Source organism: Pelodiscus sinensis, chromosome 1 (genome assembly GCF_052426305.1).
Source record: "Pelodiscus sinensis isolate ZL-2025 chromosome 1, ASM5242630v1, whole genome shotgun sequence".
In the NCBI taxonomy this organism is placed as follows: Eukaryota; Metazoa; Chordata; order Testudines; family Trionychidae; genus Pelodiscus; species Pelodiscus sinensis.
In genome coordinates this window covers 250,565,209-250,593,189 of record NC_143052.1, presented here as the reverse complement: position 1 = coordinate 250,593,189, position 27,981 = coordinate 250,565,209, and the positions used below count along the sequence as shown (strand labels likewise).

At 39.1% G+C, this 27,981-nt stretch overlaps 1 protein-coding gene across 1 annotated transcript; it reads left to right on the top strand.

Moving 5' to 3' along the window:
* Positions 1-2: 2 nt before the first annotated feature.
* ERCC5 (ERCC excision repair 5, endonuclease) lies at positions 3-26,363 on the top strand. Its single transcript, XM_075918734.2, has 15 exons — positions 3-335; positions 1,824-1,999; positions 3,069-3,184; positions 3,265-3,357; positions 5,780-5,840; positions 8,110-8,253; positions 9,899-10,106; positions 10,391-11,344; positions 14,224-14,489; positions 14,664-14,783; positions 18,289-18,502; positions 21,554-21,698; positions 22,435-22,637; positions 23,242-23,324; positions 25,536-26,363. Exons 1-15 carry the CDS (start codon positions 248-250, stop codon positions 26,091-26,093), a joined length of 3,429 nt encoding a protein of 1,142 aa, XP_075774849.2. The 5' UTR covers positions 3-247; the 3' UTR covers positions 26,094-26,363.
* The last annotated feature ends 1,618 nt before the right edge of the window (positions 26,364-27,981 follow it).

Below are 27,981 nucleotides of genomic sequence, written 5' to 3'. Positions count from 1 at the left end.
GAGGGTGAGTCGCGCGGCCCCAGCTCCAACCGCAGCCGGGGCCGCGCCCGGGGGAGGAGCCCGCAGGGCCGTGGTCTTAATGCAGCTGCTTGTGGGGGAGCCGGATCGTGTCGTGCCCCGCGTGGCTGCGTGTCAATGTCTGTGCCTGTAACGAGCCTTTTCGTCTGCGAGCGCCGTTGCCCCGCGCTGCAAATATTCACCCCCCCCCCCTCCTCCTGATTCGCTTCCTGCAACGTGAGGCAGCGCGATGGGAGTCCAAGGACTTTGGAAGCTGCTTGAATGCTCCGGAAGACCAATAAACCCAGAAACTTTGGAAGGAAAAATTCTTGCTGTCGGTATCCTTATCCCCGTGCGCTGACAGGCGCTGCTGAAACATATCGGAGCCTCTGCCCCGCCGCGAAAAGATGCAGAAATCTCCCGAATGGACACAAGAGTCCGCTAGAGCCAGGCAGGGTACAGGTATAGAGCCTGTGAGTTGGGCAGTTGGAGAAACAACTACTCCTCATGTTTGGATAGATGAAATGGCAAGGATTGCTTCCCACTAGTTTGGGCTTTAAATCTCTCACACAAATGTCAAATTAAATGTGCTTCCGAGGGGGTACAAGTCTGAAAAGCTGAAAGGAACTGAATTAATTCTGCTATTCTGTACGTTGGACTTTAGCTCATGTCAAAAGAGGATGAGGTGGAATGCTGCATCTGGTTGACTCTAGCTCTGTTCCTGAAGTTTTTCTAGATATTCAAGTGCAGTCAGTTAATAAAATGTTTTTCCGCTGTTACCAGACACATTCAGAGTCTCTATTTAAGACATACTTCAGATTGAAATGAGTTACACAACAGGTTTGGCAGATGTTACAGAGAGGAATTAAAAAAAAAACCATTAGCTCAGGAAGAGACATAAGCCAGTTTAAAAAAAACTCATAATGTGGCAGGTCTGTTCCACCTGACTGTTCAAAACTTAATTTGGATATTGTTGTGTTTAAAAAAAATAAATTATATGAACCACTTGTATCATACTCGTCACTTGAGCATCAAAGGATAGTTGCAAAGCATATTTGCTCAAGCATTCTAGAGGAGGCAGAGGGGAGTGGTATTCTATAACAGTTCGCTTAGGACATGCTGGCAGAAAATTTATCAAAGCATGCTTGAGACACATCTTTAGAAAATGAAGGTGTACTTTTTCTTTTAGAACTAGCCTTTGTCAAAATTCTGTATATTTTATTTTTAATACCCTCTATGTGGCTTTGAAACTAAGCACTAATCTTATTTCGTTATCTTTATGGTCTGAATTCAAGGCTTACCAGTAAACATTTAGGAATCAAAGGATAATACATAAGAAAAAACAAATTGACTTTATTGTTATATGTTCCTTAGAGGTTCCTACAACATGTCATTTGTTTATGTATTTTATGAGAACATCTGATGTCTGCAGTACTGACAGTTTCCCTTTTTCTGAATTCTTGTTCAAATGACTATGTGTTGGGACAGGAAAAAAACAGTTCAAATCATGTTATTAACATGAGTGAAAGCTGGGAAACTATTACAGTTCATTCACTTACAGGGACAACGTGTGTTCTTGTATTGGCTATAGAGTGACTCAATTGTTGCTGTTTAGCTTACATATTATATTGGGAATTCCTTTTTTTCCCATCTTCATATTCCTCAGAGGATCAACTGGTCTCCTGTGTACCAAACCTATCTTTTTGGGCTTAGAACCTTAGACAAGATTTAGATCTAAATATTTTATATAACTTGTTTACTGCATGGTTAACATTGTGAAATGTGCTTGTAAGACTATAACTTTTTTCTCTTAACTGTCCTTCAAGATATTAGCATTTGGTTGAATCAGGCAGTAAAAGGAGTAAGGGACCGTCATGGTAACACCATACAAAATGCTCACCTACTCACTTTGTTCCATCGACTCTGTAAATTATTGTTTTTTCGAATCCGTCCTGTCTTTGTTTTTGATGGGGAGGCACCATTACTGAAGAGACAAACTTTGGTATGTACTTTCTTTGAGCAATTTTATGTTCTTTATAGTGCTAAATAAGATAGAGAATTATCAGTAGGAAAGTTTTATATGAGTAGGTGCCCAGTCCTGCATCTTTGTAGTTAATGGCAATTCTGCAACTGATGTCAGTGAAGGCAGGATAGGTGTTAAATCAGCTACAAGTGTAGAAACCAAGGTTATTCTTATACATTGTTTTTGCATGCATATGCGCATAACTATAGTCTAAAGATCAGTTGATAGTGTATAGTTACTCTGCTCATGCAAGTGAATTGATATATTTAAACCAGGCTCAAAAATTCTAGTTTCTCACTTGTCTGGGCATGTGTATGTTTAAATGGATGACTAGAATATATGATTACCACAATGACTTTTTATGATAATCTAAATGGTGGCCTAATCGATTTTTGTGCCAGGGTTGATAAATTTTTCATCTCAAGTTTACAGAGATAATTTATATAGTGAACCACTGCTATGGTTTGTGCTACAGAAGTGTGCAGAAGTTACTTTAAGATTGTGGGTCTTTTGTCCCAAGTACTGTGCAAGTCAAAATATTGGCCTCTGATTGGACATCTGACATTGTGTGGATGTAACATGTCCCTGCTTGGAGTTTGCACTAATTTATTGGGGCCAGATTGATACTCCAAGGGATTCAAGTTTAATAAGGTCTGATGGAGGGATCTGTCTGCACGGAATCAGTTGCAGGATTAGACCCTAAATTAAGATGACACAACAAGTGTATGTAAAGAATTAGGAGAGTCAGAATGAGGATAGCACTGGCAGGGATATGTGTAGACTAATGGTGCAGTTTACAAGGTTATTGTGGATTCCAGATATGATTATATATAGCAGATTTGTGAAAACTGAGGGAGGAGGAAAAGTTTAGTAGCTTCCAAGTTACCCATTTTAAAACTGAAAACCAATGAATAAATATTGCGGGATTGGGTTGTATAATACTCTCTGTTTATAGCTACTTATAAGAGTAATTCACTGGAAAAATATCTTCAGTTAATAAGAAATGCCCTTTTAATGAGATTTGATATTACTCATTACATGTTCTTAGGCTAAGCGAAGGCAAAGAAAAGAATTGGCAGTCAGTGACTCTAAGAAAACTACCGAAAAACTCTTGAAAACTTTCCTGAAAAGACAAGCTATCAAAACGGCTTTAACAGGCAAAAGGCAAGGACAAAATTGATTTTCCTCCTGTTTCTCTGCTGTTTTTACTTATATATTAATAACTCTTCCAACTTTTTCTTAAGCAATGAAGCATTGCCCAGTATTTCACAAGTTCAAAGAGAAGAAATTGATGATATGTATGTATTGTCGTCTTTACAAGAGGAAGAAAAAAAGAGGTAAGCAATGCTAAGACAAGTAGCTTAGTCTGATAAGTTTAAAATCTATATTGAACGTTTTTAATGCTGCTTTTGAGGTTTACTCTTTGTCCTAGAGCAGGGGTGGCCAACCAATTAGAGACAAAGAGCCAAAATAGTTGTGGATAGAGTCACGTAGCTATCTATCTATCTATCTATTTATCTATCTATCTATCTATCTATCTATCTATCTATCTATCTATCTATCTATCTATCTATCTATCGTACACAAAACATAGTGATTAAAAATAACATTTTGGACAAAAAACAATAAAAAAGTCTCTAGTCACTTAAAAAATTCATGGCCAGTCCATAGATCTTCAGAGAACTTGCTAAGGAACAAATATCAGATTTAAAAAAAACAAACAAAAAAAACCCCTTTAAAAATACAGTAATATTCTCACACTAAAAATAAGCATCACCACCATGTATTTTAAGTTTAACACTACTGTCCTATTCTATCCTGTGATATTTCTTTTTTTTTAATTAAACTGAATTGAGAAGTAAATTAGCACAGTTTGAAGTTCCTGTTTCATTCCAGCTTGTTGATCTCTGGTATGGTTTCCTCATTTTTTTTTTTTTTTTTTTACTTATGATTATGGCTTTTTATAATTCTAAAAATTCAGGTCTGTCCCAGACTGCAAATACAATAAGGGAGAGACTCGTATATCAGAATAATTGCCTCAACCTGGCAAACAATAGCCTTTGAATTTTCTTTAAAGAAACACAGTGTAAACCAGGTATATGCCGATTCTTTTTTAGCCCTGGAATTTAAATATGACATCTGTGTTGGCTGCCTAATGCTGCATCCATGGACTCAGTTTAAGGTGCGTCAGCCACCCAGCTCTAATCCAATGCCCCACCCCTCCCCCAAATCCAGAAACCACCAGCTCCCCTCTCTAACCCAATCCCCCTCCTCTCCCGGGGAGCCAGGCACCACCAGCTGCCTTGCTGTAACCCAATGCACCCATCCTTTCCCCAGAGCCAGGAACCTCCAGGCCCCCCGCTCGAACACAGTGCCCTCTCCCAGAGCTAGGCACCCCCAACCCCCCACTCTGACCCAGATCTCCTCCCCCAGAGCCAGGCACCCTCCCAACCCTCCCTCCCTGCTCTAACCCAATGCCTGGGTCTCACTGGAGCCACCACTGCAGTCACGCGCTTCTCCCTCCAGGCACTGAGGCGGGTGCGCAGAGCAGCCGTGAGCAGTCCGGGTGCGCAGCTCCGAACTAGCAAGAGCCGCATTTCTTTGAGCAAAGAGCTGCATGTGGCTCGAGCGCCATGGGTTGGCCACCCCATCCTAGAGCATTCTGTGATTGGACATCATCTGTATTTACTTGCTTCTCCCTGTTTTAAGTTCATTTAGCTTTCATGATAGAGGCTCGGTTGATAGCTCCAGAGACTGAAGCCCTTTATTGTATTTATAGGGGAGTAATTGATAGAGGAATCTTTCCTACACTAACCTATAAATGTGCCTCCATAGTGAACTGCAGTGATTTCTTAGGAAGAGAGGGTTAGATTAGTCTCCATGTTTATTCAGTTGTTGGCCCCTTTTTTTTTATCAGAGTAACCTGCAGGGGTGCCTTTTACAGTATTGGTTTTTAATGCTGCTATTTCTGTGCTAAGAATCTGCATGAGGTCTCCAAATAACTGTCACAACTGACCTGATCCAGATTTGACTGATGAGTATGTTATCTGTAGTGATGATTAAAGTTACAGTTTTGTCATGAATGTTTTTACTGAAAGGTCATGGACAGGTCATAGGCAATAAACAAACTAAAATTAATGAAAGCCATGACCTGTCCCTGACTTTAACTAAAAACATACCTGACAAAATGGGGAGAGAAGAGGCTCCTGCATGCTTTGCTGTGTGCAATGCCTGGTAGCGATAACCCCAGTTCCTGCTCGTTGATTAGGAGCTTGGGAGGTGGCGTTCCCCACTGTCCTGCGGGGCTGGGATCTGTTGGGGGTCTACGGGGACTGGAAACTGCTGGGTTGGAGGTGCCTGCGATGTATAGGGAGTTCTCTGGTCCCTCTGCTGACTATGGTGGCTGGGCTGCTGAAAAAGGGTCCCACACTACCAGCAGTGACTGACCTTCACAAGTGTCCAAATGTCATGGAGGTCTCTGGATATCATGGATTCCGTGTCTTTCGTGACTGTGACATAATCGTAGCCTTAGTGATGATCTTTATATCCCATTCAATTCCTCTCCATCTTTTCTGCTAGGCTGTATCTTTTTTATTGTACATTTCAGATTAGTTAATGACATATGGTTTTCCTGTTCATGAGCAAGCAGTAGGTGAATTCTGTTTTGGTTATTATATATAAAAAAGCTTTACTGATACATGCATTAAAAAACCCCTGCCGCTTCCTTTTTGTCAACCTTGATTTCTTTTGTAATTTTAGCTCAGAAGATGAAGATGAGAGAGAGTGGGAAGAAAGAATGAGCCAAAAAAAAATATTGCAGGTAATTGTAGTTGGGTAGCCTTGTAATTGTGAACATTTTCAGTTGTTCACTTCAAATGGATAATATTAACAACAAGAACGAAAATATACCCGGGGTGTGTGGGGGGGGGAGGGGGGGGCAGGCAGGGGGAGGCAGTATGTACGTGCCACATTTAATTCCTGGTGTCACAATAGGATTGTCTGCCTAAGCTCTGGAATACTAGGGAGTTATTTTGAAATAACAAGCAGAGTGTCCACACTACCAAGCCTGTTATTTCAAAATAACAGTCTGGTTATTTCGAAACAATAACTGTCCATGAGAAATAACACTTATTTTGAAATAGTTATATATTTGAAATGATTATATAGTGTGGATGCTCCACTGCTGCTATTTCAAAATAACTACTCCCCAGAGTCATTCAGAGTAATTACTCCCCAGTGTTTCCTCTAAGTTGAGGTAGCGTGTCCATATTAAGGGAGCTTGCCTCAGACTAATTTCAAGGCTTCCCTGTGATGTGGACATGCTGTTTCAAAACTGTTATTTCAGGAGTTTTTATTTTGAAATAATTTCCTAGTGTAGACATGCCCTATGGGCCCAATGACTTTTTAAATGTCTGATTTCTTGCTAATCTCAAAATGTAGAAAGTAGAGCTTTCCACCTATTGGGGGAAAACTAGAGACTCAATGTTCCAGTATTCTATAGTATTTCTTTCTAAGGTGATTCATGAAATATTGACCATTTAAGGAAAAATAATTTTTTGAAAGTTAACTCTCTAAAACACTGTAGAAAACTTAGAATAAAATTGATATATGTATCTTTTCTGTCATTTGCTTTCTCAGTGAAGTTTGAGAGGATGTTGGAGTCTCTCCTGTCAAAATTCACAATTTATTAACTTCAAAACTTTAACTCAGTTGGGTTTCCTCTTTTATCATTACTAGCATTACCCGTGCTGTTGTGGCAGTAGACGTACATGTGGCCTCCACCCTCCCTGCTGCTCCCTGGGCCGCTTGGGCCACAGGGCCTCCTCCCTCCCTTCTGCTCCTGGGGATGCGGAGACTCCCCACTGCCCCGGGGATGCTCGGGCATGCATGTTCTTCCCTTCCCTGTGGTGGGGGTGAGCATGTGCATGTGTCCTCCTCCCTCCCCACTGCTCCTGGTGCTGAGGGGCAGGGGTTGGGCTTGTGCATCCTCTTCCCTCCCTGCTGCTCTGGGGATGCTGTGGCACACGTGCACTCTTCCCCTCCTGTGATGGGCTGCAGGCGCACGCACGCTCGGCGTGCTGCTCCTCCCTTCCCCTGGTGGGGACAGGGCCTCAGCCGATGGGGCAGGGCTGTAGGTGAGGCTGGAGGCCTGACTCCCCCTAGAAGCTTCTCAAGTGTTTTCAAATGTTCTCTGTGATAGATAGCATGACAGACACCTCTCCTTTTATAATAGTATAGCTAGATGTCCCTTTTTTGTTTGTTCCAGTCCTGTTGTCTCTGCTCCTCCCTTGGTTCACATTCCAACTTTTGTGTTTGTCTCTACAACAAATGCTGTCCATACACTCTTTTTAAATATTTGCAGCACATGCACTCTTTTTAAATATTTCCTCTTCCCTTTTTCTCTTCACTGAATAATTCTAAGCCTGGGGTCGGCAACCTCTGGTATGTGTGCCACAAGTGGCACGCAAACCAGTTTTCACTGGCACATGGGCAGGAGCTTAGCCCTGTCCCTCCCCTGTAACGGCGTCAGCTTCCTGCTGGTGGGGAAGGGGCATGGCAGAGGCACGTGTGGCCTTGGGGCTGCCCCTGGTTGGCCTGGGCATGTAGCTCCCGGGAGCTAAAAGGTTAATCCTTCTCCTCCTCCTACACTACAGGCTCTGCTTCCTGCTTCGTGAGGGGGCGGGGCTGCTTTGCAAAACTGGGGCTTGGTGGTTGGTCACATGTGGCATGCCAGGGCCCCAGCTGCACAGTTCTACTCCCTGTAAATGATGTGATTCATGCCAAATATATGATTAGCTTGTTATAAGAAACCTGTTATTTGATTCAGAAGTAAATTTCCTGTTAATACTTCATCCATATAATTTAGCACTTTCAATAGTTGGTTTTGTAAGGGCAACAATTTTTTTTTTACCTTCTTAGTGTGGTACAGTATACTGATAGATAGTACAATAGAGCTTTTATTTTTAGCTTCTCCTTTCAAACACTAAATATTGCATGTTGATTTTCCATTTGGTTATGAGTGCCTCCATGCACATGTTGTCTTGATCATGTGACATCAGTGTTTGCAAATTTTCTTTCGATTTTTACAGGAAGAATTCTTTGACAATCCTCATTCTGTAGACATTGAATCAGAAGACTTTGGCAGTCTGCCTCCAGAAGTGAAACATGAAATCCTGACGGACATAAAGGAGTTTACAAAACGACGAAGAACATTATTTGAGGCAATGCCAGAGGTAAAATAAAAAAAAAATCCTTCAGCCTTTTTAAAGCCTGGATAGAATCTGCTGCCATTAGTGCTGATAAAGATTGCATTAGTATCTGACATCAAGAAATCCTTACTCTTGGTGCTATGTCAAGAAAAGTGACTGCACAAAAAAGTCAGGGTAATGGTTCTTAACAAACTTGCTTTCTGTGTGTATTCAGAATCTTAATCTCTGATTTCTGTTAGAATTGCAGAGCCCAGATTGTCTTGTAAGAATGGGCAATTTGTATTGTTGCTCATGCATCCTCACCAGAATTATTTAGTGAGTTCCAATTACAGAATCTTATTATTTATGTTGAGTCAGGTGGATAGAACACAGCTTCACTTCTAAATCCCAAGTTGCATGCAGAGCTGGCAGTTGGGGAAATTATTTTTTTAATTGTAAACTAAGCAAATGTGTAGAAATCATTAAGAGGCAACTGGAACCCTGCAGTGCTATTTTTGGAATTACTTTTGAGACCACAGCTATGTTTTACTGTATAATAGGGTAGACATTGTAATAGCCAATCACATTTAAATCACCCCAGTGTGAGAGATAATTTATATGTAACATTTATAATTTTATTTGCTCTTGAGTTATAGACCATCTCCATTAAATGAGCAGTTTTAGCTGAACATATAATAGAGGTCTCAAAATATTTAAATAGTGTTACTAAGCGTATTTAAAATAATTGTTTAATACTATGTCAAGGACAGCTGCATCTGTATTTCCCTTTGGTATAGCCAGGGCACCTACTGACTGCTTCCAGCTTACCAGCTGTTACCTTTCGGAGGGGAGTGGGGAAAGAGAGGGAGAAATCTGCATTTCTCTTCTTTCTGACCTTGGTATTCCCAAGCTGCTCAGTTCCCTGCTTTAACTGACTATTTCTCAGCATAGACAGGTTGTGTAGGAACACCTGCTTGGTTTCTTTTCAGAGACTGATAAGTGTGATTATCAACAGTTATGTTAACATGCAGCACACCATGTACACGTCTATTTATTATTAAGGTAAAACATAATAAAAAATAGAAAAGGAACATATGAGCAAGTGATTAAGTGTAGCAGAATTAACTTCAGCTCTAACTTGGATTCTGGCAGGCTCAGTACTTGGCTTTTAATCCAAAAATTCTTTCTTTGCCTGTTGGTCTCTGTAGAATCTAGATGGAAATAATATATATATTTCTAGGTGGGTTTATAATATAGGAAGTATATTATAAACCTCCCCCTTCCACTGCCATGAGAAAAGGTATTTGCAGTGCCACAGTAACATACACAATTGCATTTTTAATACATCATAAATAAAGACGATATCACTAATTTGATAAACTTTATTGAATGAAGTGAAACTTTATCTTAATTCCATTTGGTTCAGGATATTGCAAAACATTGTCAATCTATCTCACTTATTAATTTATTTTTGTCTTGTATTAATATGTCAGGATATTGTGACATTGCAACCCCTAACAGAAAAATATCTTGTGTCTAAAAGTGATGACAAAAAGAGATGTAGAAAAACACAGCTTTTTTCTCCAGAGCCCAGTGAATGCATTTGCCTCAGATACAAAAGTTGCATTTTATTTAAATAGACTTTGGTTCATTTTATGTTTTAATTTGAAGCTTATTTTGTTTATTTAAGGAGTCCAATGACTTCTCGCAATACCAACTCAATGGCTTGCTTAAAAAAAATAATCTCAATCGATACATAGAAAATGTGGAAAAAGAGATGAATCAGCAACACTCAGGCCATATCCAAACCCAGTATGAAAATGAGGGAGGCTTTATGAAAGAAGTGGAAAGCAAGAGGGTGGTCTCTGAAGATACTTCTCACTATATTTTGATAAAAGGTATTGTGGACTTATTGCTTCACTTCATGAAATTTCTCACTGGGAGTAGGCACTCTGTATTGCTGTCATTCTTATGTGTACTGCTAAAAAATCTGAGTTTCATGTACAGAAAGTTACAGTTGATACTTTTAGTATAATGAATTATAAATTGCAGTGAAATAGAATAATAAACTACTCGGTTATCAAGCACCAACTTCTATGATTTTAAATCTAATTTGTTATAGCAGAAAATGAATATATAAACATATGAAGAAATGTAGCAATCCTTTTTTTTCATTTTTCAGGAATTCAAGTAAAGGAAGCCACCAGTAAACACTTGGAAACTCTTTCGGTTGGGCATTCTTCCACAAGATCGGAATATAATATACCTGATAAAATACATAATGAAATGAATGCTAATCTCAAGCCACCTTCACCTGAAAAGTTAAAGATAGAGGATAGCAATGCAGTCGGAGCACCACCTTCCCCCAGAACGTTGCTTGCTATACAAGCAGCTTTGCTAGAAAACAGCTCAGAAGAGGAGCCAGAGGATGAAGATAAAAGGCAGCTGCATTTGGACCAAGCCACTCTCTGCCCTAGTATAGCTGAAGGCAATGTCTCACCAAGAACAATACAGGCTGTTCAGCAAGATCTAAGTGATGGTGATGTGAAAGCAGTTATTACCACTGGTGCTGATATAACACAAATGGAAAGGTCAAGGGTGAAGGATCTTAGTAATAACTCAGATGAAGAAAATGAGGTTCCTAAAATTAAGGATGAAAAAGAACCTCTACTTTTACCTACAATTCTTTCAGCAAACACAGCTTTTGTGCAAGATGGTGAATCAGACCAAAAAAGTCAATCAGAATTGTTTTTAATTCCTTTACCTAAAGGCGTGTGCACACCTTGTGTTAAAAATTATTCATTTGTTGAAAACATTAGAATAGATAAAGAAGAGACAGAAAATCAACAAGATGACACTTCACAAATGGAATCAGGTTCTCTGCAAGAAAACATGAATGTTTGCATGCAGAAGCCAATAAGTTCCACAACAGAGACTACTTCAGTAGCTATGGTTCATACAGAAACTACAGAAATTTCCAACAATGGGGAATCTGAAAACGTAGAGTGTGTTTTACCAAAAGCAGAGAAGAGTATCTCTGAGCTACAGCATCCACTTTCAGTCACTCCAGAAATAGCAAAACTTAATGAGGCAAGAGTGGAAAGGGAATCACAGTCTGAAGAGAGTGATTCAGACGGTATGTGCAGCATGCTGGGTTTTTTCCGCATTTGATTGTGGTAGCCAAGGCCTCAGTCAGGATTAGAGCCCTGTTGTGCTTAATGCTGAACAGATTTACAGGAAGACTGTTTCTTACCCTGAAGAGTTTACAATCTTCTGATGTGAACCTTACAGTTACCACATCTAATAGACAGCTGTATTTTTTAAAAACATCTCTTATGTATGATTTTTTTTTTTTAGAATCTGGTTTTATTGACAATAAATAAATACATAATCCAGCTATGTGAGGCTAGTGAGTGAGGCACATGAGTGGCCTTCCGTCTCAGTGGGCTGCAAGATTGTTGGAACCAAGACAGTCTCCCAGGATTGGTAGTTTTTCTAATTCTGCTTGCATACGTAGAATTTACAGGGTATGCCGATTGAATCATAGCAGCACTTTGATCAGATGCAGAAGGAGTTCATGGCTCTTACAGTATTGTGCGCAATCAGCAGGCACCACACTTTGTGTTCTTGTTTTAAGTGCATGTCAGTTTTTCTCTATATTGGTACAATGCAAACATGTATATTTTCTTTAATGCTGTTCTCTATTTGGGTCCCTCAAAGATTTGGTGGGTACCAGGCACAACCTTGGATAAAACTCTGCAGATTTAATCAGTTTTTTTAACCTATTGTCATCAATAGTTTGGTTTCTAGGTCGGGGGGGGGGGGAGGGGGGAGGACATGTAGAAACTTTAAAATGTCATTTTGGGGAGGCCTTATCTCCAGATCTTCTGTCTTCAGTTAATTGAAATCTACGTCACTAACCCTATCCAGCAATATCCTGAGAGATACAAAATTTAAAAGAAATGTCAATTTTAGAGGATTTAGAAAGGTTGACCTTTAAGCACATGCCATGATGTTACTGCTTTAATTGTAAAGGTGCTCCCACACCCCTATAATAAACATTCTTTTTGTATAGGAGGAGAAAAATCTTTGGGCTAGATCAGGGGTGTCCCAGATCACTATCCCCTTCTTCACCCAAACTCCTCATGCTCCCTTCTGTACTCAACCTGTGTCCCAGACCAAGTACCTGCTTCCTAGAAAAATGCAGCCATTGACCCGTTACGAAAATCTTGGTGTGTCTCCCCATCAAAAATTGTCCACCCCATGGGCTAGATTCTCCTTGTGAACATTATTGCCATTCATGGTAATTGTAACCTGAAGTTTCAGTTTGTAGTTTTATGTAATTTTTGCACAGGGAAGGCAAAGTTTACCATTCTTTTTTCCCCTATATTTGAGCAAATGTATATATTGATGATCAGCCACTTTAGCTGACTTAGCTCTACGAATCATTTGACTCTTGTAGAAAGCCATGCTGTTAAGGTATTATCTGACTGCTCTATCTGGATCCCACCTTGAAGGGGTGAGGAAATTCTGTGGCACAGATATCTAAGCCGCATAAATTAATTTAAAGTATTTTGATATGTGAGCTTGATATAGAATCTAGTGGACACCTGATGTCCTTCCCTAACCATAGAGCTATGAGATCAGCAGGAAGGGCAGTACAGCCAGTCCCCGAGTTACAAACGGATCAACTTACGTCCATTCGTATTTACGACCAACCTTCAGCCGGAACCTGAGTTATGAACAAAATCCGCACTTACAAACAGCGGTAAGTGAATGTAATCCAAGTTATGACCAGGTGTTTGGTACGTAACCCGTTCATAAGTTGGGGAGCGGCTGTATTCCTCTCGTGTGCTGGATTCATGAGTATAAGCTTCCCTCCTCTTATAGAGTTGGTGAAGAGATAAATTCATTGAAGGGGGATGGAATAATTTAGATGCCTGCTTCTATCATTCAAAACCTACACTAAAATTTGCTATTGAGCTGTTTTGTTTTCCTGTACAGTATATAAAACAGTAAATGCTTTATGCTCAGTTTTGTGCTTTTAATACACACTGACACAATTTTAATACTCATTTAAAACAATATTATGCAAAGTAATGAGTATTATCTTCTGTTTTAAAACAAACAAAAAATAAGTTGCCCCCCAAAAACAGGTAGGCCTAATGCCATTGAATAAATCAATCTGCTTTTCCCACCACATTTTTATTCAAACAGGTTTGCACAGCTCTATATAAGGGTTTCTGATAGAAAAGCTCTCCAGCAGTCCTACCAACCAGAAGCCATTTAACATGAATATCTTGTGGAAAGTTCTACCCAATAGGAAAAACACAAATATGTAGTCTCACATGTACATCCTCCACTTCCTTTTTTCCTCTAAAGTAGTAACTCTCTGTGTAAAGAATATGTTATTGGTGGTCTTCCAGAAAGCTTGACATTTCCTAAATTGCACATCTTTATTAATTTTATATTCCTGTCAGCATTCACCCTAAACTTTACACAGAGTGGAGGGGAAAGTAAAATGGTAGTTTTCATCTATTCAATACAAAATTATTTAAAAATGAATGAATAAAAAAAGGCCAATTGCTAACATTTTCAAAGAGAAAATCTGTTATATTTCCTCTAAAGACTCTTTAAGCCCTTTCACAATCTATGTCCATATCAGTCTTCTAAAAGGAAATAAAGAAATGTAAAGCCAGTTCAGACAACCAGTATTTAATTCTGTCTGCTCAGAACATCACTAGTGTAAACAAACAAAAAGATGTACAGAAACAGTGAGAGCAGCAAAAGCTCTGGTAATGTTAGAGAGAAGTAGGAAATACCAACATCTAATAGTAGGGCTGCTCACAGGAATCCTGGAGCATGAAATTGTGTCTGATGGAAATAAAAAAGCCATTAATGTTGGAAATAAAAAAGCTATTAATGTATCTTAGGATTGGAGTATGTTTTTCCCCTTAATGAGGAGGAAATTGTGTTGTTTTTTTCCCCTTCCCCCACCCGCTTCCTCTTGTGCAGGTAGCTTTATTGAAGTGGATAGTGAAAGTAGCAATGACACTGAGTTTCCAGGTGAAATATTTAAAACATCAATTGCTCCCTCTGAACCTGATGAGACAATCACTGTTGAAGCAGCAGCTACAGAACTGCAGAAGAAAGGAGAGGACGATGTCACAGAGAACCCCCTTAAAGACACTACCGAAGAAGTGCAGTTGGCATGTCATCAGAAAGCTGAAACCAAAAAAGACGGGAAAGATGCAGTGAATGAGTGGCAAGATATTAGTTTGGTAACAATGCTTGTTTTTTTGTCAGTTATATTGAGTGAATAGTGTAAGAAGACTTGCAAGCAACTGTGAGTTAATGGTGCACAGGCTCCTGTTGTAACTATAGTCAAGGATATATGTATGATTAATATACTTCACTGTTGATACGATCAGACTTTGCTTTTATTTAATATTCAGGAGGAATTGGAAGCCTTAGAGAATGACCTTTCTGTTGAACAAAATATGCTTCATGCTCAAAAACAACAGCAGGAGCGTATTGCTGCCACTGTAACAGGACAGATGTTCTTGGAAAGTCAGGTAATATTTCTTGAAGGTTATTTTGACTTTAAAAATAAAAATCACGGTATGTCTTGGCAAGTCAAAGAGTGCGTTCAACACTGTTTATAATGTTTAATTCTGCGTCACTTTTCTCTCTTATGAGCTAGTGTTTCCTCCACCTACTTGAGAGAATATTAAAAGAACATGTGTCTCAGATTCAAAATGCCGGAAATATCACTGAACAGTTTATAATATATATTTTGCGAATAAATAAGAGAAAATACCTTCATTTTTTTTAACTATCATAACTTTTTTTTAGTGTGGGGAGGAAACAATAAAATTGAATAGAAATTGAAAAGCCTTTAAGATGAAGTTAAGTAAGTTGTAGCTAATATTTGAAGTGAAACATTTAAAAAAACTGTATTGTAGAAATGTACAATTTTTGAAAATATACAAATAAACAAACAATTGGTCTCCATGTTCACAGAAGGAAGGATGATGACCTTAATCTGCGAGAGGTTTTAGTTAGGTATTAGGAAAACTTTTCTAACTATAAGGGCTGCTAAGCTCTGGAACAGGCTTCCAAAAGACGCTGGGAATTCACATCATTGGAGGTTTTTAAAGAACAATGTGTCTCAAGGGTGGGTGGTCTGGATGATTCTTGAGGTGTTTCAAACTACATTTCTATAATTCTATGAAAATTTAAAAAAAGTCTTTTAGATTATGCTTGGGTGTGTCATATCGAGCTTTCTAAAACACTGTGTTCATTTTTTGGCATTTCTTACCAATTGAAGTCAGTCTGGTAGCTGAGTTTTTGAAAGTGTAAGTACTCTCTGTATCAGGCTCTGGTTATTGCATGTATGCACAAAAGTATTTTTGAATCCTTACAGGATTTTAACTTTGGTAGATCTTAGATTTCATGTTTAGCATAGTTGAATAAAAAATGTGCTTGTGTGCTACCCCTGACTCCTTTAAAAAAAAAAATCTGTACAACACTGTATAATTTTGTATGGAAAGGCAGGTGGAAGTAACCCCCAGAATTTGACCTTTGGGTCTTGGTGTACCAGGCATACTCCTTTGAGTATTAAACCCTCACAACAACCTTGAATCACTTTAATGAAGGCAAATTTTAGTCAGCTAAAGTTTCATTTGAATTTAATAGATTTTATGGTCAGAAGAGACCATTATGATCATTATGTGACTTCCTGTATGCCAGTTGGCCAAAGAGCCTCACCTAGTAGTCTCTTCATCAAGCCCATAACTTTAGTTAGAGCTACAAAATTTGTTTGCAGCCCCTGGTCTGGTTTGGGTTTACGCGGGGCTGAACACACAGTCTGCAGGTGGGAGCCAAAACAAAAAAATAGTTAATATAATGGTCTTCTGTTAATATGCGTTTTAGTAGTTAAATTCCTGGACTGTCATTGCTCAGAAAAAGTGCTGTCATATAGGTGGAAATCGAATAAATCAGCAGAACTGACTTCAATGGGGCCTGTGTGTTGTGTAGTCTTGCCTTAATCTTTGTATTCATGCCTCAGTGTGAAAGAAGCTATTTGCATATATATTTGCATGCATATGCAACCACACTTAAGTTGCGGCCCTCGGCATGTGCTGTGAGGTATCATTGTGGCCTCCAGGGCTTCCAAAGTTGAGTAGCCCTGTTTTAGAAAGATGTTCTATCTTGATTTAAATACTCTTGGGTGTGTAAAGGTTTCTGATCTTGATTAAAGACTTTACTGACTTGACACCACATGAAGTAATACACAGTGGTAGTATAAATGATTTAATATTTGTAAATTATGTTCCAAAACACTAAATTAGAGATTTTCTTTGAAAGGAAAGGGGGATAGTTCATATGGTATAAATTATTAAAATTTTTCCTTGGTTAAAAGGTTTCCTCATACTTTTACCTTGATGTACATTTTTTTTAAAAGTTCAAATATTTAAGAGCTTGAGATATTGCAAGAGATGTGGTGGCAAACTACTAATGTTGTAACTGATCCTGTGCTTGTATTTGACATTAAAAACCAAGTAAATTGTTTTGAAAAACTAATAAGAAGCTCCTATGATGATTTTGCTTCAATTCATGGTCAGAACGGTGACTATAAGGTTACTTGCTCACATCTGTTTGTCTTCCTGTTTTATGCTAAATCATTATAGAATTAGAGCATCTTTCATGTTAAAATAATTGCAATAATGTATTCTAAAGTGGTCTTACTGGGATCTGTAAATTGGGAACACCCAGCATTAACCTGATGTCTGCTCTCAAACATGCTTGACGACTTTCCAATCTTTGTAAAACTTCACTTTCCTAAAAGAGAATTTACAAGAGTAACTTGTATTGCAAACAGTTAATACAAGAAGGCTGTGTGTTTTTCCCCTCTCAAATTAGTGATCTACATATATTTCACAATCTAGTTTTCAGTCATTTCAGAATTCAGAAACGCAAGGAGATAAATTAGAGAGAGGATTGATTTGATTGTGGTCTATAAGTACCAACATGGGGAAAAGATTTCTGCCAGCAGATGGCTGTTTAATCTAAAGACAGTTATAACAGATCTAGTGGCTTGAAGCTGAAACTGGACAAATTCAGTGTAACAATAAGGCTCGTGTTTTTAACAATTAGGGGGGAAAAAGTAAGCAATGAAACAACTTACGAAGGGATGTGGAGAAATTCTTTGTCACTTGCAGTCTTTAAATCAAGACTAGATATCTTTCTGAAAGGTATGCTCTAATTCAACCAAAAGTTGTGGGTTTGTTGCAGGAGTTACTATGGAAAATTCGATGAGATGTGTTTTTCAGGGATCAGACTAGATTATCAGATCAGACCTCAAAAGTCTATGGAAACATATTTGTTTTCTTTTGTCTCTGCACTGAGACACATCGTTCCTGTATACATTCTTTTCATTTAAAATGTTTCATGTAAAAATTTTTTAAAAGAAAATCAATAGACATATGCTTTTGAAATATAATTCAGTCCTGTTCCTGTACATATTTAGATTAAGTACAACTTGCCTGACACCTTAAATTATTGAACTGTCTTCTTTCAATTTAGCTTACATTGAGTCATACTGGGTTTCCTCGCAGAATAAGGTTCTACTTGCCATGTGTTAGGGTTGGATTCAAAGAGAGAACAGATGACAAAGTAATGACCCTATCCAGCTGGTGAAGTCTACCTTCTTTATGAGGTCAGCATATCATTTCAGTTAGAGACTGGGGGATTGGGTTTGGATGGGGGATTGGGAATGCCCCCATCTCTTCTCCAGTTCAGCCCTACCAGCATGTTCCAGGACTGCTTCCCCTATAAAATAAAAAGAACTATGATAGGCCAGAAACCAAAATCCTCAAACTCCACCATGGCACTGCTTGTATGAGTAAAGTAAGTAGGTTTAGTCCTTTGACTTTTTAATGTAAATAGTTTAGATTTGTAAAGAATGGGTTAAATGCTCTCCAGATGTGAACCAAGCACATTTTTGATTCAGGAAGGCATGTGTGATGAGCTGTGGGGTTTTTTATTACATATTAACCCTAGCCTTGCTTCCTGTAGGAACTTCTCCGTCTGTTTGGAGTTCCTTACATTGAAGCACCTATGGAGGCAGAGGCCCAGTGTGCTCTCTTGGACCTTACTGATCAGACCTCTGGGACAATTACTGATGATAGTGATATTTGGCTATTTGGAGCACGGCATGTTTATAAAAATTTCTTCAGTCAAAATAAATATGTGGAATATTACCAATATGTGGACATTCAAAACCAGCTAGGTAAGGTGCAAGTGCTTTTATGATTGATATGTTGGGTTTTTTTGCTTGTTTTTGATGGGCAGTATTGTTCTATTCCTTTTCTGTATTGGAACTCAGTATTCTATATAACTGTTGCATTGATTAGGGATGTAAGTGACTAATTGACTACAGGCAGTCCCCGGGTTATGTACAAGATAGGGACTGTAGGTTTGTTCTTAAGTTGAATCTGTATGTAAGTCGGAACTGGCGTCCAGATTCAGCCGCTGCTGAAACTGACCAGCGGCTGACTACAGGAAGCCCGAGGCAGAGTTGATCTGCCCGGGCTTCCTGGAATCAGCCTCTGATCAGTTTCAACAGGCTGAATCTGGACGCCAGTTCTTACATACAGATTCAATTTAAGAACCCCAGGCATCCCCAAGTCAGCTACTGCTGAAACTGATCAGCGGCTGATTCCAGGAAGCCTGGGGCAGAGCAACTCTGCCTCGGGCTTCCTGTAGTCAGCGCTGGTCAGTTTCAGCAGCGGCTGACTTGGGGACGCCTGGGGCAGAGCAGCTGGGGTGCTGTTGGGTTGCTCCAGTAGCGCCGCTCCTTGGCGCTACTGGACCAATCCACCAGCACCCCAGCTGCTCTGCCCCAGGCGTCCTGATTCAGCCGCTGCTGAAACTGACCAGCAGTGGCTGAATCAGGACGCCTGGGGCAGAGCAGCTGGGGTGCTGCCCGGTTGGTCCAGTAGCGCCCAGAGCGGCGCTGCGGGACCAACTGGCAGCGCCCCAGCTGCTCTGCCCCAGGCGTTGGGAGAAAAGCCTGGACTGATTGGGGGGGGGGGGGTTACTAGCGGCGCGCCCCCCGCCCCCCAGCAGACCAGGGAGACACGGGCGGGGGACCGAGACACACCGCGGTCCCGCCGCCCAGGTCCTCCGCGGCTTTGCTCCGCGTCTCCCTGGTCTGCTGGTCTCCAGCAGACCAGGGAGATGGGGAGCAAACCCCGTTCGTAACTGCAGATCCGACATAAGTCAGATCCGTGTAACTCGGGGACTGCCTGTAGTTGACACACAAGTTCACTATTGGCTTTCCCACCCCTTGCTGCACCCCTGTGGGCTCTTGTACATTTGAAAGCGGAAGTGTCCACATGGAGCCCAGAGTCAGCAGGGGACTCCGCATGGATTCGGGGCCAGTGGAGTGTTTCAATCTTTGAAATACACAAGAGCCCATGATGGGGCTCTTATACATTTCAAAGTGGAAGTGCCCGCGTGGAGCCCGGGGGACAGTGGGGGACTTCCTGCTAGACCTAGGCTCCCGGCAGCTCTTGCTACATTTTAAAGCAGAAGTGTCCTTATCAACTAATTGAATAGTTGATTAATCTCATTTTAACATCCCTAGCAGTGATGACTTTTTTTGAGAGATCAAAGTCACATCAAACTTCTATGTGGTTTGTGCATTAAGTAATTTCTCTGAGTTCACAGCCAGTTATTGCATCTGGGGCTATATTGCTGACCTAATTATGAAAGTAATAGTATGTATTGGAATGTCTGCTTTCTGATAAACATTCACATTTTGTGTGAAGAAAAGACCATTCATAGTTTTATTCAGAGCAAATTATACAGGCAGACTATAAACATCTCTAAATAGAAGTTTGTTTTGGACGTACTGACAAACACTGTGTTATAAGGAGATCCAAGGGATTAAATCACTTTGTAGATTTTCAGTTACTAATTAATCCATTGTAGTGTTTTTCTTTCTGGTTGCTGTTATAAGACCAAAGATTAAAAAAGTATATACTGGTCTAAACAAAAAAGTTTTTAGTCATGGCACATAGTAAATTATTGAACTTTTAAAGTTGTATGTCTGTCACTTAATTTACTATGGACAATTTTTGCCCATTCCTGCTCTTTCTTAGCCATTACTTCTACACAACTATTTCAAAACTCCCAGGTTAGGGTTTTGAAATAATATTGTAATGTGTTTGTTGGTTATTGATCATGCAGAATTTCTCTATTTTATATAATGGAAAATTATTTTCTCCGAGCAAATTCTGAGAATATTTTTGTCCACTGTTGTGGCTGATGTGATAGGTGCTTCTTATTTCTGTATGCAACAGAAGTTCAAGAAGATAAGTGCAGAAAATATCTAATTGTGAATGTATAAAAGCAAGCCTCTTTTCTTTGCTAACCTATATTTTGTTTGGCCTATTTTCACTTTCTCTCTGCCATCTTTCCTATTCTTCCTTTCCTCTGCATAGGGATTCCTATACTCAGTGACCTTTCTCTTTTGCTGCTCTGGACATTTAGGCATTCTGATTAGCTGTCTGACGAACCTCATGAGCATGCACACTCTTCCCGTCTCTTTCCAGAAATTATTTTCATGGAGAGTAAACTGGTGGATTCAGTCCCTGAGGAGTAGTTCAGTTTTTTCTGTCATTTTATAACAGCAATTCCTAGTAGAAGCAGCTATGCTGATTTCTTCTATTCCTTTCCAGCAGTTTCAAAAAGAGCCTTGGAGGCCTGTTGATGCAACTTGAAGCAACGAACATCATCACCCTGTGTGCTGCCAACACAGTGTGATCAGCCTCCAGCCAGGGAGCATAGAGCATGCAATTTGAGAACCACTACGTTAAGCCATTTGAATACAGTGATTCCAGACTTCAGGAGATAGAACTAATGCTGCACACAGTTTCTGAATTCCTGATATAGAAGCCACTAAACCTTAGCTCAGAATTGACAAAGGGGTGAGATGTAGATTTCTTAAAAAAAAAAAAAAAAAAAAAAAGTGAAATCATGTAAAGGCCAGAAATTAATCAGTTCTCCGGGGTTCTTAATAGCATTTAATTTTGGTTCTAAGGGGTTGTCTGATACAATATGTTAAGCCAGTTTCTAGTGCCTGGACTAGCCATAGTGTTTTGTCCAGAATGAAATAAAGTAAGCCCTGCTTTGAATCAGAGTAGCTTCGATCTCTGGTCTTGCTTGTTCTTTTTCTTGTTGCTGTTTTAGTTTTCAGATTATGTGCTGTTCTTGTTTTTGGGAGAACAGAGCTTAAATTTCATAGAATGTCTAGTTTACATTTTCTGTCTTACAGGGTTAGACAGAAGCAAGTTAATTAATTTGGCCTATTTGCTTGGAAGTGACTACACTGAAGGGATCCCATCTGTTGGCTATGTAACAGCAATGGAGATTTTAAATGAATTCCCTGGGCATGGAATGGAACCTCTCTTAAAATTCACGTATGATTTATTTAATTTTTCTTTCTCTAAGACAGATGTTAGTTTCACATGTTTTTCTATCACTTTAGAATGCAAAGAGATAAACGTGAACATAGGTGAACAGTACAGGTTGTTATAGAAAACCTAATTGAATAAAATAATTTAGTAAGTAGGAAGATTTCCCTATTTTCCAATAAAATTGTTTTAAACCACTTATAAATCCATAGCTCACTACACTGGAGCCAAATGTTTAAAATTTTATGGAGAAATTTCGCTTGGAAGTGGAAGTGGCTGAGGCTATGACTTATTATTTAAAAAACAATGAAAGTCAGATTGTTACAGAAGTCATCCAAGAATTATGACTAGGCATGATACACTCTTTCACAGTTAATTGAGGCTTTCACCCTTTTGTATTTACGTGCCTCTTAAAGACCAACTTCTGTTGTGTGCTGGCTTTGAGAAATTTAGTTGACTTCTGCTGTCCAGATCAAGATGTGGCAAAAGATCACCTTGACCTAATGGTATTTATAGGTTGTGTACCTTTTCCCTATCATGTTTGTGTGCCTTTTGATTGCATGCTTCTGGGGGCAGAGCTTGTAACACATTGCTGTTTGAAAATTGCCTATCATTTCTTGGCACTACTGGAAACAAATAAGAAATAATAATAAAGTCTGTTTAAGTTAGCTTAATAGTCTTTGACGTTCTAAATGTATTTCACTGAAACAACTGAATACCTCTCTCCTCCTATATTCTTCAGTGAATGGTGGACTGAAGCTCAGAAGAATAAGAAAATAAGACCCAACCCACATGATACCAAAGTAAAGAAAAAACTGCGCCAACTGCAGCTGAGTTCTGGCTTCCCAAATCCAGCAGTAGTAGAAGCTTACCTGAAACCTGTGGTGGATGAATCAAAGGGAACATTCATCTGGGGAAGGCCTGATGTAGAACAGATCAGAGAATATCTTTTAAAAATCATATGTGATTTGAGTTGTGAACCGAAGTTGCTTTGATCAAAAAGAGTACAAGAGTCAGTTAGCAAGTTCAGTAACCAAGAACCAAATTCTCTCCATGAGGAGGATTTCACTCTAAATGTAAATTGCAAACAAAATCAGTTATCCCATCTTCACTTTGCCTAGCATCCCTTGTCATAGTGTACTTCTATTTCTTGCACTCACTGCAATTTGAGAGAGCGTGCTCTGTGTCTAAAAATGGGTGGTAATTGATCCATTGTTAGGTAACTAAGCCTTTGCTGTATGTACAAACATTGGGATTTTTTTTCCTTAAGTTTCACATATTTGTCAATAATGGATGTATCCGGAGTGATCTTTTTGTTAACACAATTTATGAACAATAGGTGGGAACATTTTTTTGACAACATTTAGGATAATCCTGGCATTATATATATAACTAGATCTTGAATTTTCCTTTGTTCTTACAGTTCAAAAATTTGTATTTACAGTATCTTTGAAAGATGCTTGGTTAGGTGAGGAACTTCTATATTTCATATTCACACTTGGGTATTAAGAAGTGTTTAAGTTTTGATGAACCTTAACTGCTTATACATTCTGTCAGAATTGCTTTGGCTGGACTAGGACAAAGACAGATGAAATCCTTTTGCCTGTACTTAAACAGCTGAACTCACAACAGGTAATCATGTTGTTGGAAGCTTTAATGTAGTTTAAGGTTGGTTGGAAAATATAAACATTTAGTATTTTTTAAATGACCAACAAAACTTCAACCAAAAATGTATTACAAACCCAAATCATTTAACAGACTCTGAGCTGAACTGCAACCCCTACAATTCCTTTGAATTCATGAGCTCTCATAAGTTGTAAATCAGCATGTAATTAGGTCTTGTGTATATGAATAGTACAATTATAAATACATATATTTTTAAAACTAAATATCATTAGATTCTAAATTTTTGACCATAAATACAGTTTGGGAGGTGCAAACTATAAATTAGTAAAATCTAGTACTGCTGCCTATCAGCTCATGAGTTCGTGCTTCTGTTTGTTCTACAGTAGCTAATATTACCGATTCCTAAATTAGCATAAGAAAGACCCATGTAATTCCTACTTCTGGTGCATTGAAGCTTGACTCGTCTAGGATTTTCAAAGTGGGTTGGCAAGTCTCCCCTGCAGTCCTGGACACCCGGGGTCACCTACCCGCCCAACCCTGCCTTTCTGCACTGCGCCTAGCTTCCTTGCCCATCCATTTCCCTGAACCCCACCCCCTGAGCCATCTTGACCCTAGCACTATTCCTAGGGGCACCCTGCCTCGATCTGTCTGAACCCCCTCAGCCACTCTGCCCACCAGCTTTAGCCCCAGGCACTCGCTGCCCCCATCTCCCTGCTCCAGGCCAGATAACCCTACCCCCAGTATGCTCCTGCACCCTCCCTCCTGGCCAGGCACCCTACACCCAGTCTTTACCCTCCTCCCGACCAGATACCCTATTCCTAGTCTGCTTCTGCACCCCACCTCCTATATCCTGCAACCCATCCCACTCACTAGCAGCCATGTCCCTAACACTGAACCCCTTATTTCTCCCCCCTCACCCCAGGGTTTAAGGGGGTCCATAAAATCCACTAACTCCAGAACCCCAGAAGAGTAAATGTGGTCTATGGGAAGACCTATACCTCGGTCCTTCCCCTCTAACTGTGTCTCAGTTAGAGGCCGCATGAGTGAGGGTTGGGGTTATTTTGAAGACTTTTTTTGCTTTTCACTTGTGAGGTCTCCAACTGATTTTTCTGTGGGTCGGTTGCCCTAACACACAAAAGGTTCTCTCCCCCCCCCCCCCAAATAAAACCATTGAAAGCTTTTATGTTGAACATACATTAATATTTTATTTTATTTAAAATGAAGTTTCATAAACTAACATGAGAAAGTTAAAGTGCTTCATCTATTTAATAATTTAAATTAAACTAGTGTCCTTAGCTGCAGCATTAACAAAAGGGCTCGGGTGTAATTATGTACTTAATGGTGAGTTTCCATTAGTAGCTGGTGGTTCATGGAAAGGTTTACATTGAGCTAGGTCGTCCATGGGCCAAAAAGTTTGAAAACCACTGATGAAAAGCCTAATATATGTGAATGTTTTTAAGTATTCTCTCCAACAGTTTTACTAAATGAGGTTGTACTTTACTCCCTGTAAAGTCTATACATTAGAAATATCAGCTGTTGCAGGGAGATGCAACTATAGTAATATAGGAATAGGAATACTTTTTATTGTATTACATGAATATATTGATAACTTTTAATCTACACACACAGTTAAAAATGTTGAATTTTAAATTATTCAAAAAGTTAAAGTTCATTAAAGTTAAGACTTTAAAATGTTGCAGTAAGCATTCAGTTCATTTAATCAAAATAATGTTTTTACTTTGCTGGTTTGTGCAAATGAAAGACATAGTTGTAGGCTTTGCTAGTAAATCAATCATTTTATTATGTTAATAATTTTGCATTTGAGAATACTTGAAGTGTGGTTTTTTTTGCAAGTTTGGGTGTCACCATTTGTGCTGTAATTGCAAATAACTTGTTATAAGTATAAATGTAGTATTTTTAAAATGTGAAGGAAATTTTGTTTCTATAACCATTAATTTGTTTCTTTAAACGGGGCTGTAGTAGTGTTCCGTGCTGTAAGTAAGCTTTTAAAACTTACTGCATAATTATATTATTGTAAGATTGCTAAACTCTTCTGGTAACTCATATTCTATATCTACTTGTGATTCATATTTCATTTGTTTGGTTAGTGTATGTTCTATACCAATTTAGACTATGGCATAATCTGTTTTATTTATAGAATGCTTATCATCATGGTATCTAAACTTACACGTCTTTAATTGTTGTGTACACTTGTAGACTCAGCTTCGAATTGACTCGTTCTTCAGATTAGCAGAACATGAAAAGCAAGCCATTAAGAGCCAGAGACTTCGAAGAGCTGTGACTTGTATGCAAAGGAAAGAAAAAGAAGCAGCAACTGATAAGATTCAGGAGGCTACTGCTGTTGCAGAGAAAAAATTGAAACATGATGAGAAAGGAAAAGTAGCTGTTCAAGATATTGTAGTACAAAGCCAAAAGACAAAGAGGAAAAAGCATTCGAAGTCCAAAGAGGAGAGTTTCTATGGAGGTGGTTTCATTGGAGATGTGCAGCTTTCGGAAGCATCCAGTGGGTCTTCAGAGGAAGATTCTGAAAGCAAAGTTTTACATCTGTGCAAAAGAGGAAAAACTATCAAGAAGTCACCAGTTCAGAAAAACACAGTGAGACAAAAGTACAGTAAAGAGGAAGAGGGGAATGGTAGCTCAAGTAGTGAGGATGAAAATGAGGAGAAAACTGTCATGGTAACCGCCAGGTCTGTGTTTGAGGGCAAAAAAGGGAAATTATGGAATATGAGAGGAAGAAAAAAGAAAAAGTGCTAATTGTATTTTGTTTTATGATCAAATCTTCATTGTAAATATTCTAATGAATTCTTTGGTAGAATAGAATAAACATAAATTATCCCTTGTTTTTGTGTGTATTGAATTTACATTGTGATTAGACTTTAAACAAGAAGTAGTTTTAGCAAGCTTGAATTATAGCTTTTTCAGGATAGTTACTCAGAATGTCCAGTGTTGGACTTCTTATTCAGTGAAAGTATCTGTTACATTAAATGCGAGTTTTCTGACTTAATTAATAAAATTGGGCCAGAAGATGATTTGTCAGTTATATTTCCTATTGGATGGTGAGTTTTGTTACATCACCATCTATCAATGTCATAACTCAGTGAAGTTTGATGTACACAATTTGAGTACTGGGAGAAAAAATCTGCCAGGTTTGGTTACTTTATCTATCTACCTGTCTTCAAAAACTGCATGTTCAAAGTTTCTTGTTCACTGCATCATTCATAGTACAAAAAAGTCTATTGTCTCTTCCCCTACCACAAGATTCATCACTGTGAGAATTTACATAATCCAAACAGGAATGATCTCTGTAGTAGTATTAATCTACTGTGATATTAATCTAAAATTATACATTTTGCCTTCAGATGTGTATAACTTTCATTGAAGTCATAGGAGTCATTTGAGCATGTGAAGGCAAATATTGTCCAAATTCAGAGGTGATGTGAAACTTAGACTTCCCATAAGAATAGACAAAATACTGGCATTGATGCAGGCAGTGAATTCATGAAAATACCGTCTTGGTATTTCAGTGTGCCTGCTAGCCTGTGGCAGACTAGCAGGCTTCCCATGCTGTGATAGCATCCCTAGGAGTATCTGTTTGAGCCAGGACATCTCTGTGGCTGAAAGCCTCTAGAGATGCAGCTTTCCAACTGGAACTCCCAAAGGTGGTAGGCTACCTGCCAATTAGCAGCAAAGAAAAAATTATATTTCTTTGTTTCGTGACTATCCAGTGAACAGACAATAATGCCAATTTCACATGCTGTTTCAGGAGCAATATATCGCAGCTAGAGGCAAACCAAAATCCCTCAATTCTCACCTGCTCTACATATGAGCCACTTAATTTTATTACAATGTAAGAGTATCTACGTTGGTGTAACTTTGGGGTTTTTTCTGTGCGACTTTCCTCTCTGTTGTACTTCTTGCCACTTCTCAGCAGTTCTCTGGGTCAGTGAGGGCCACTGCATGAGTACAGACCAATTTTTTCTTTCTTGTTAACATCTTGTAAAACAGGCCTCTCTCAATCTGAGACATCCCTCTGTTTTTTCCTAGTTATCTTTCTTGTGTTTTTCCAACTTCAGTATTATTCTACAGAAGTTTAGGTGCCCTACAAGGCCTCAGGGCTATAATGGGGCTAATACCTGGAGAAAGATGTTTGCATATTCCTGCCTCAAGAAACATATCGATAAGTTGACCCAGAGGGTCACTTTTTATGAGAAGAGAAATTTAAAGGTGAGAAATAACTGATGTAATCTTATTTTTGTTAGGGTATGAAGAATGTGCATCTAGCTCTTAAAGATTAGAAAACAGCAGAAATTAAATATCTCTGTTCCTTGGAGAGAGTTCTGAGTGTAAACTTCAGTTCCTGAATGTTATCTTTTTAATGTCTCATATAGTGGAAGGATCTTTAGTTTTAACTTTTCATCCTTTGAATGTGACATCAGATGGATGTGAACAATTGGGAAGATCACACTCAACACTGCAGCCTTTGGAAACACGCTAAACAAAGGTCTCTGGAGTTATGAGAGGAAACAGTTCAGTTCAGCAGAGGAGACGAGAGTTTGCAGAAGTCTGAGCCCAAAGGGTCAAAACATCACCTTGAAATGTGACACATGTGGCAGAAATTCTCTCTCTTGAATGGGTCTCTTCA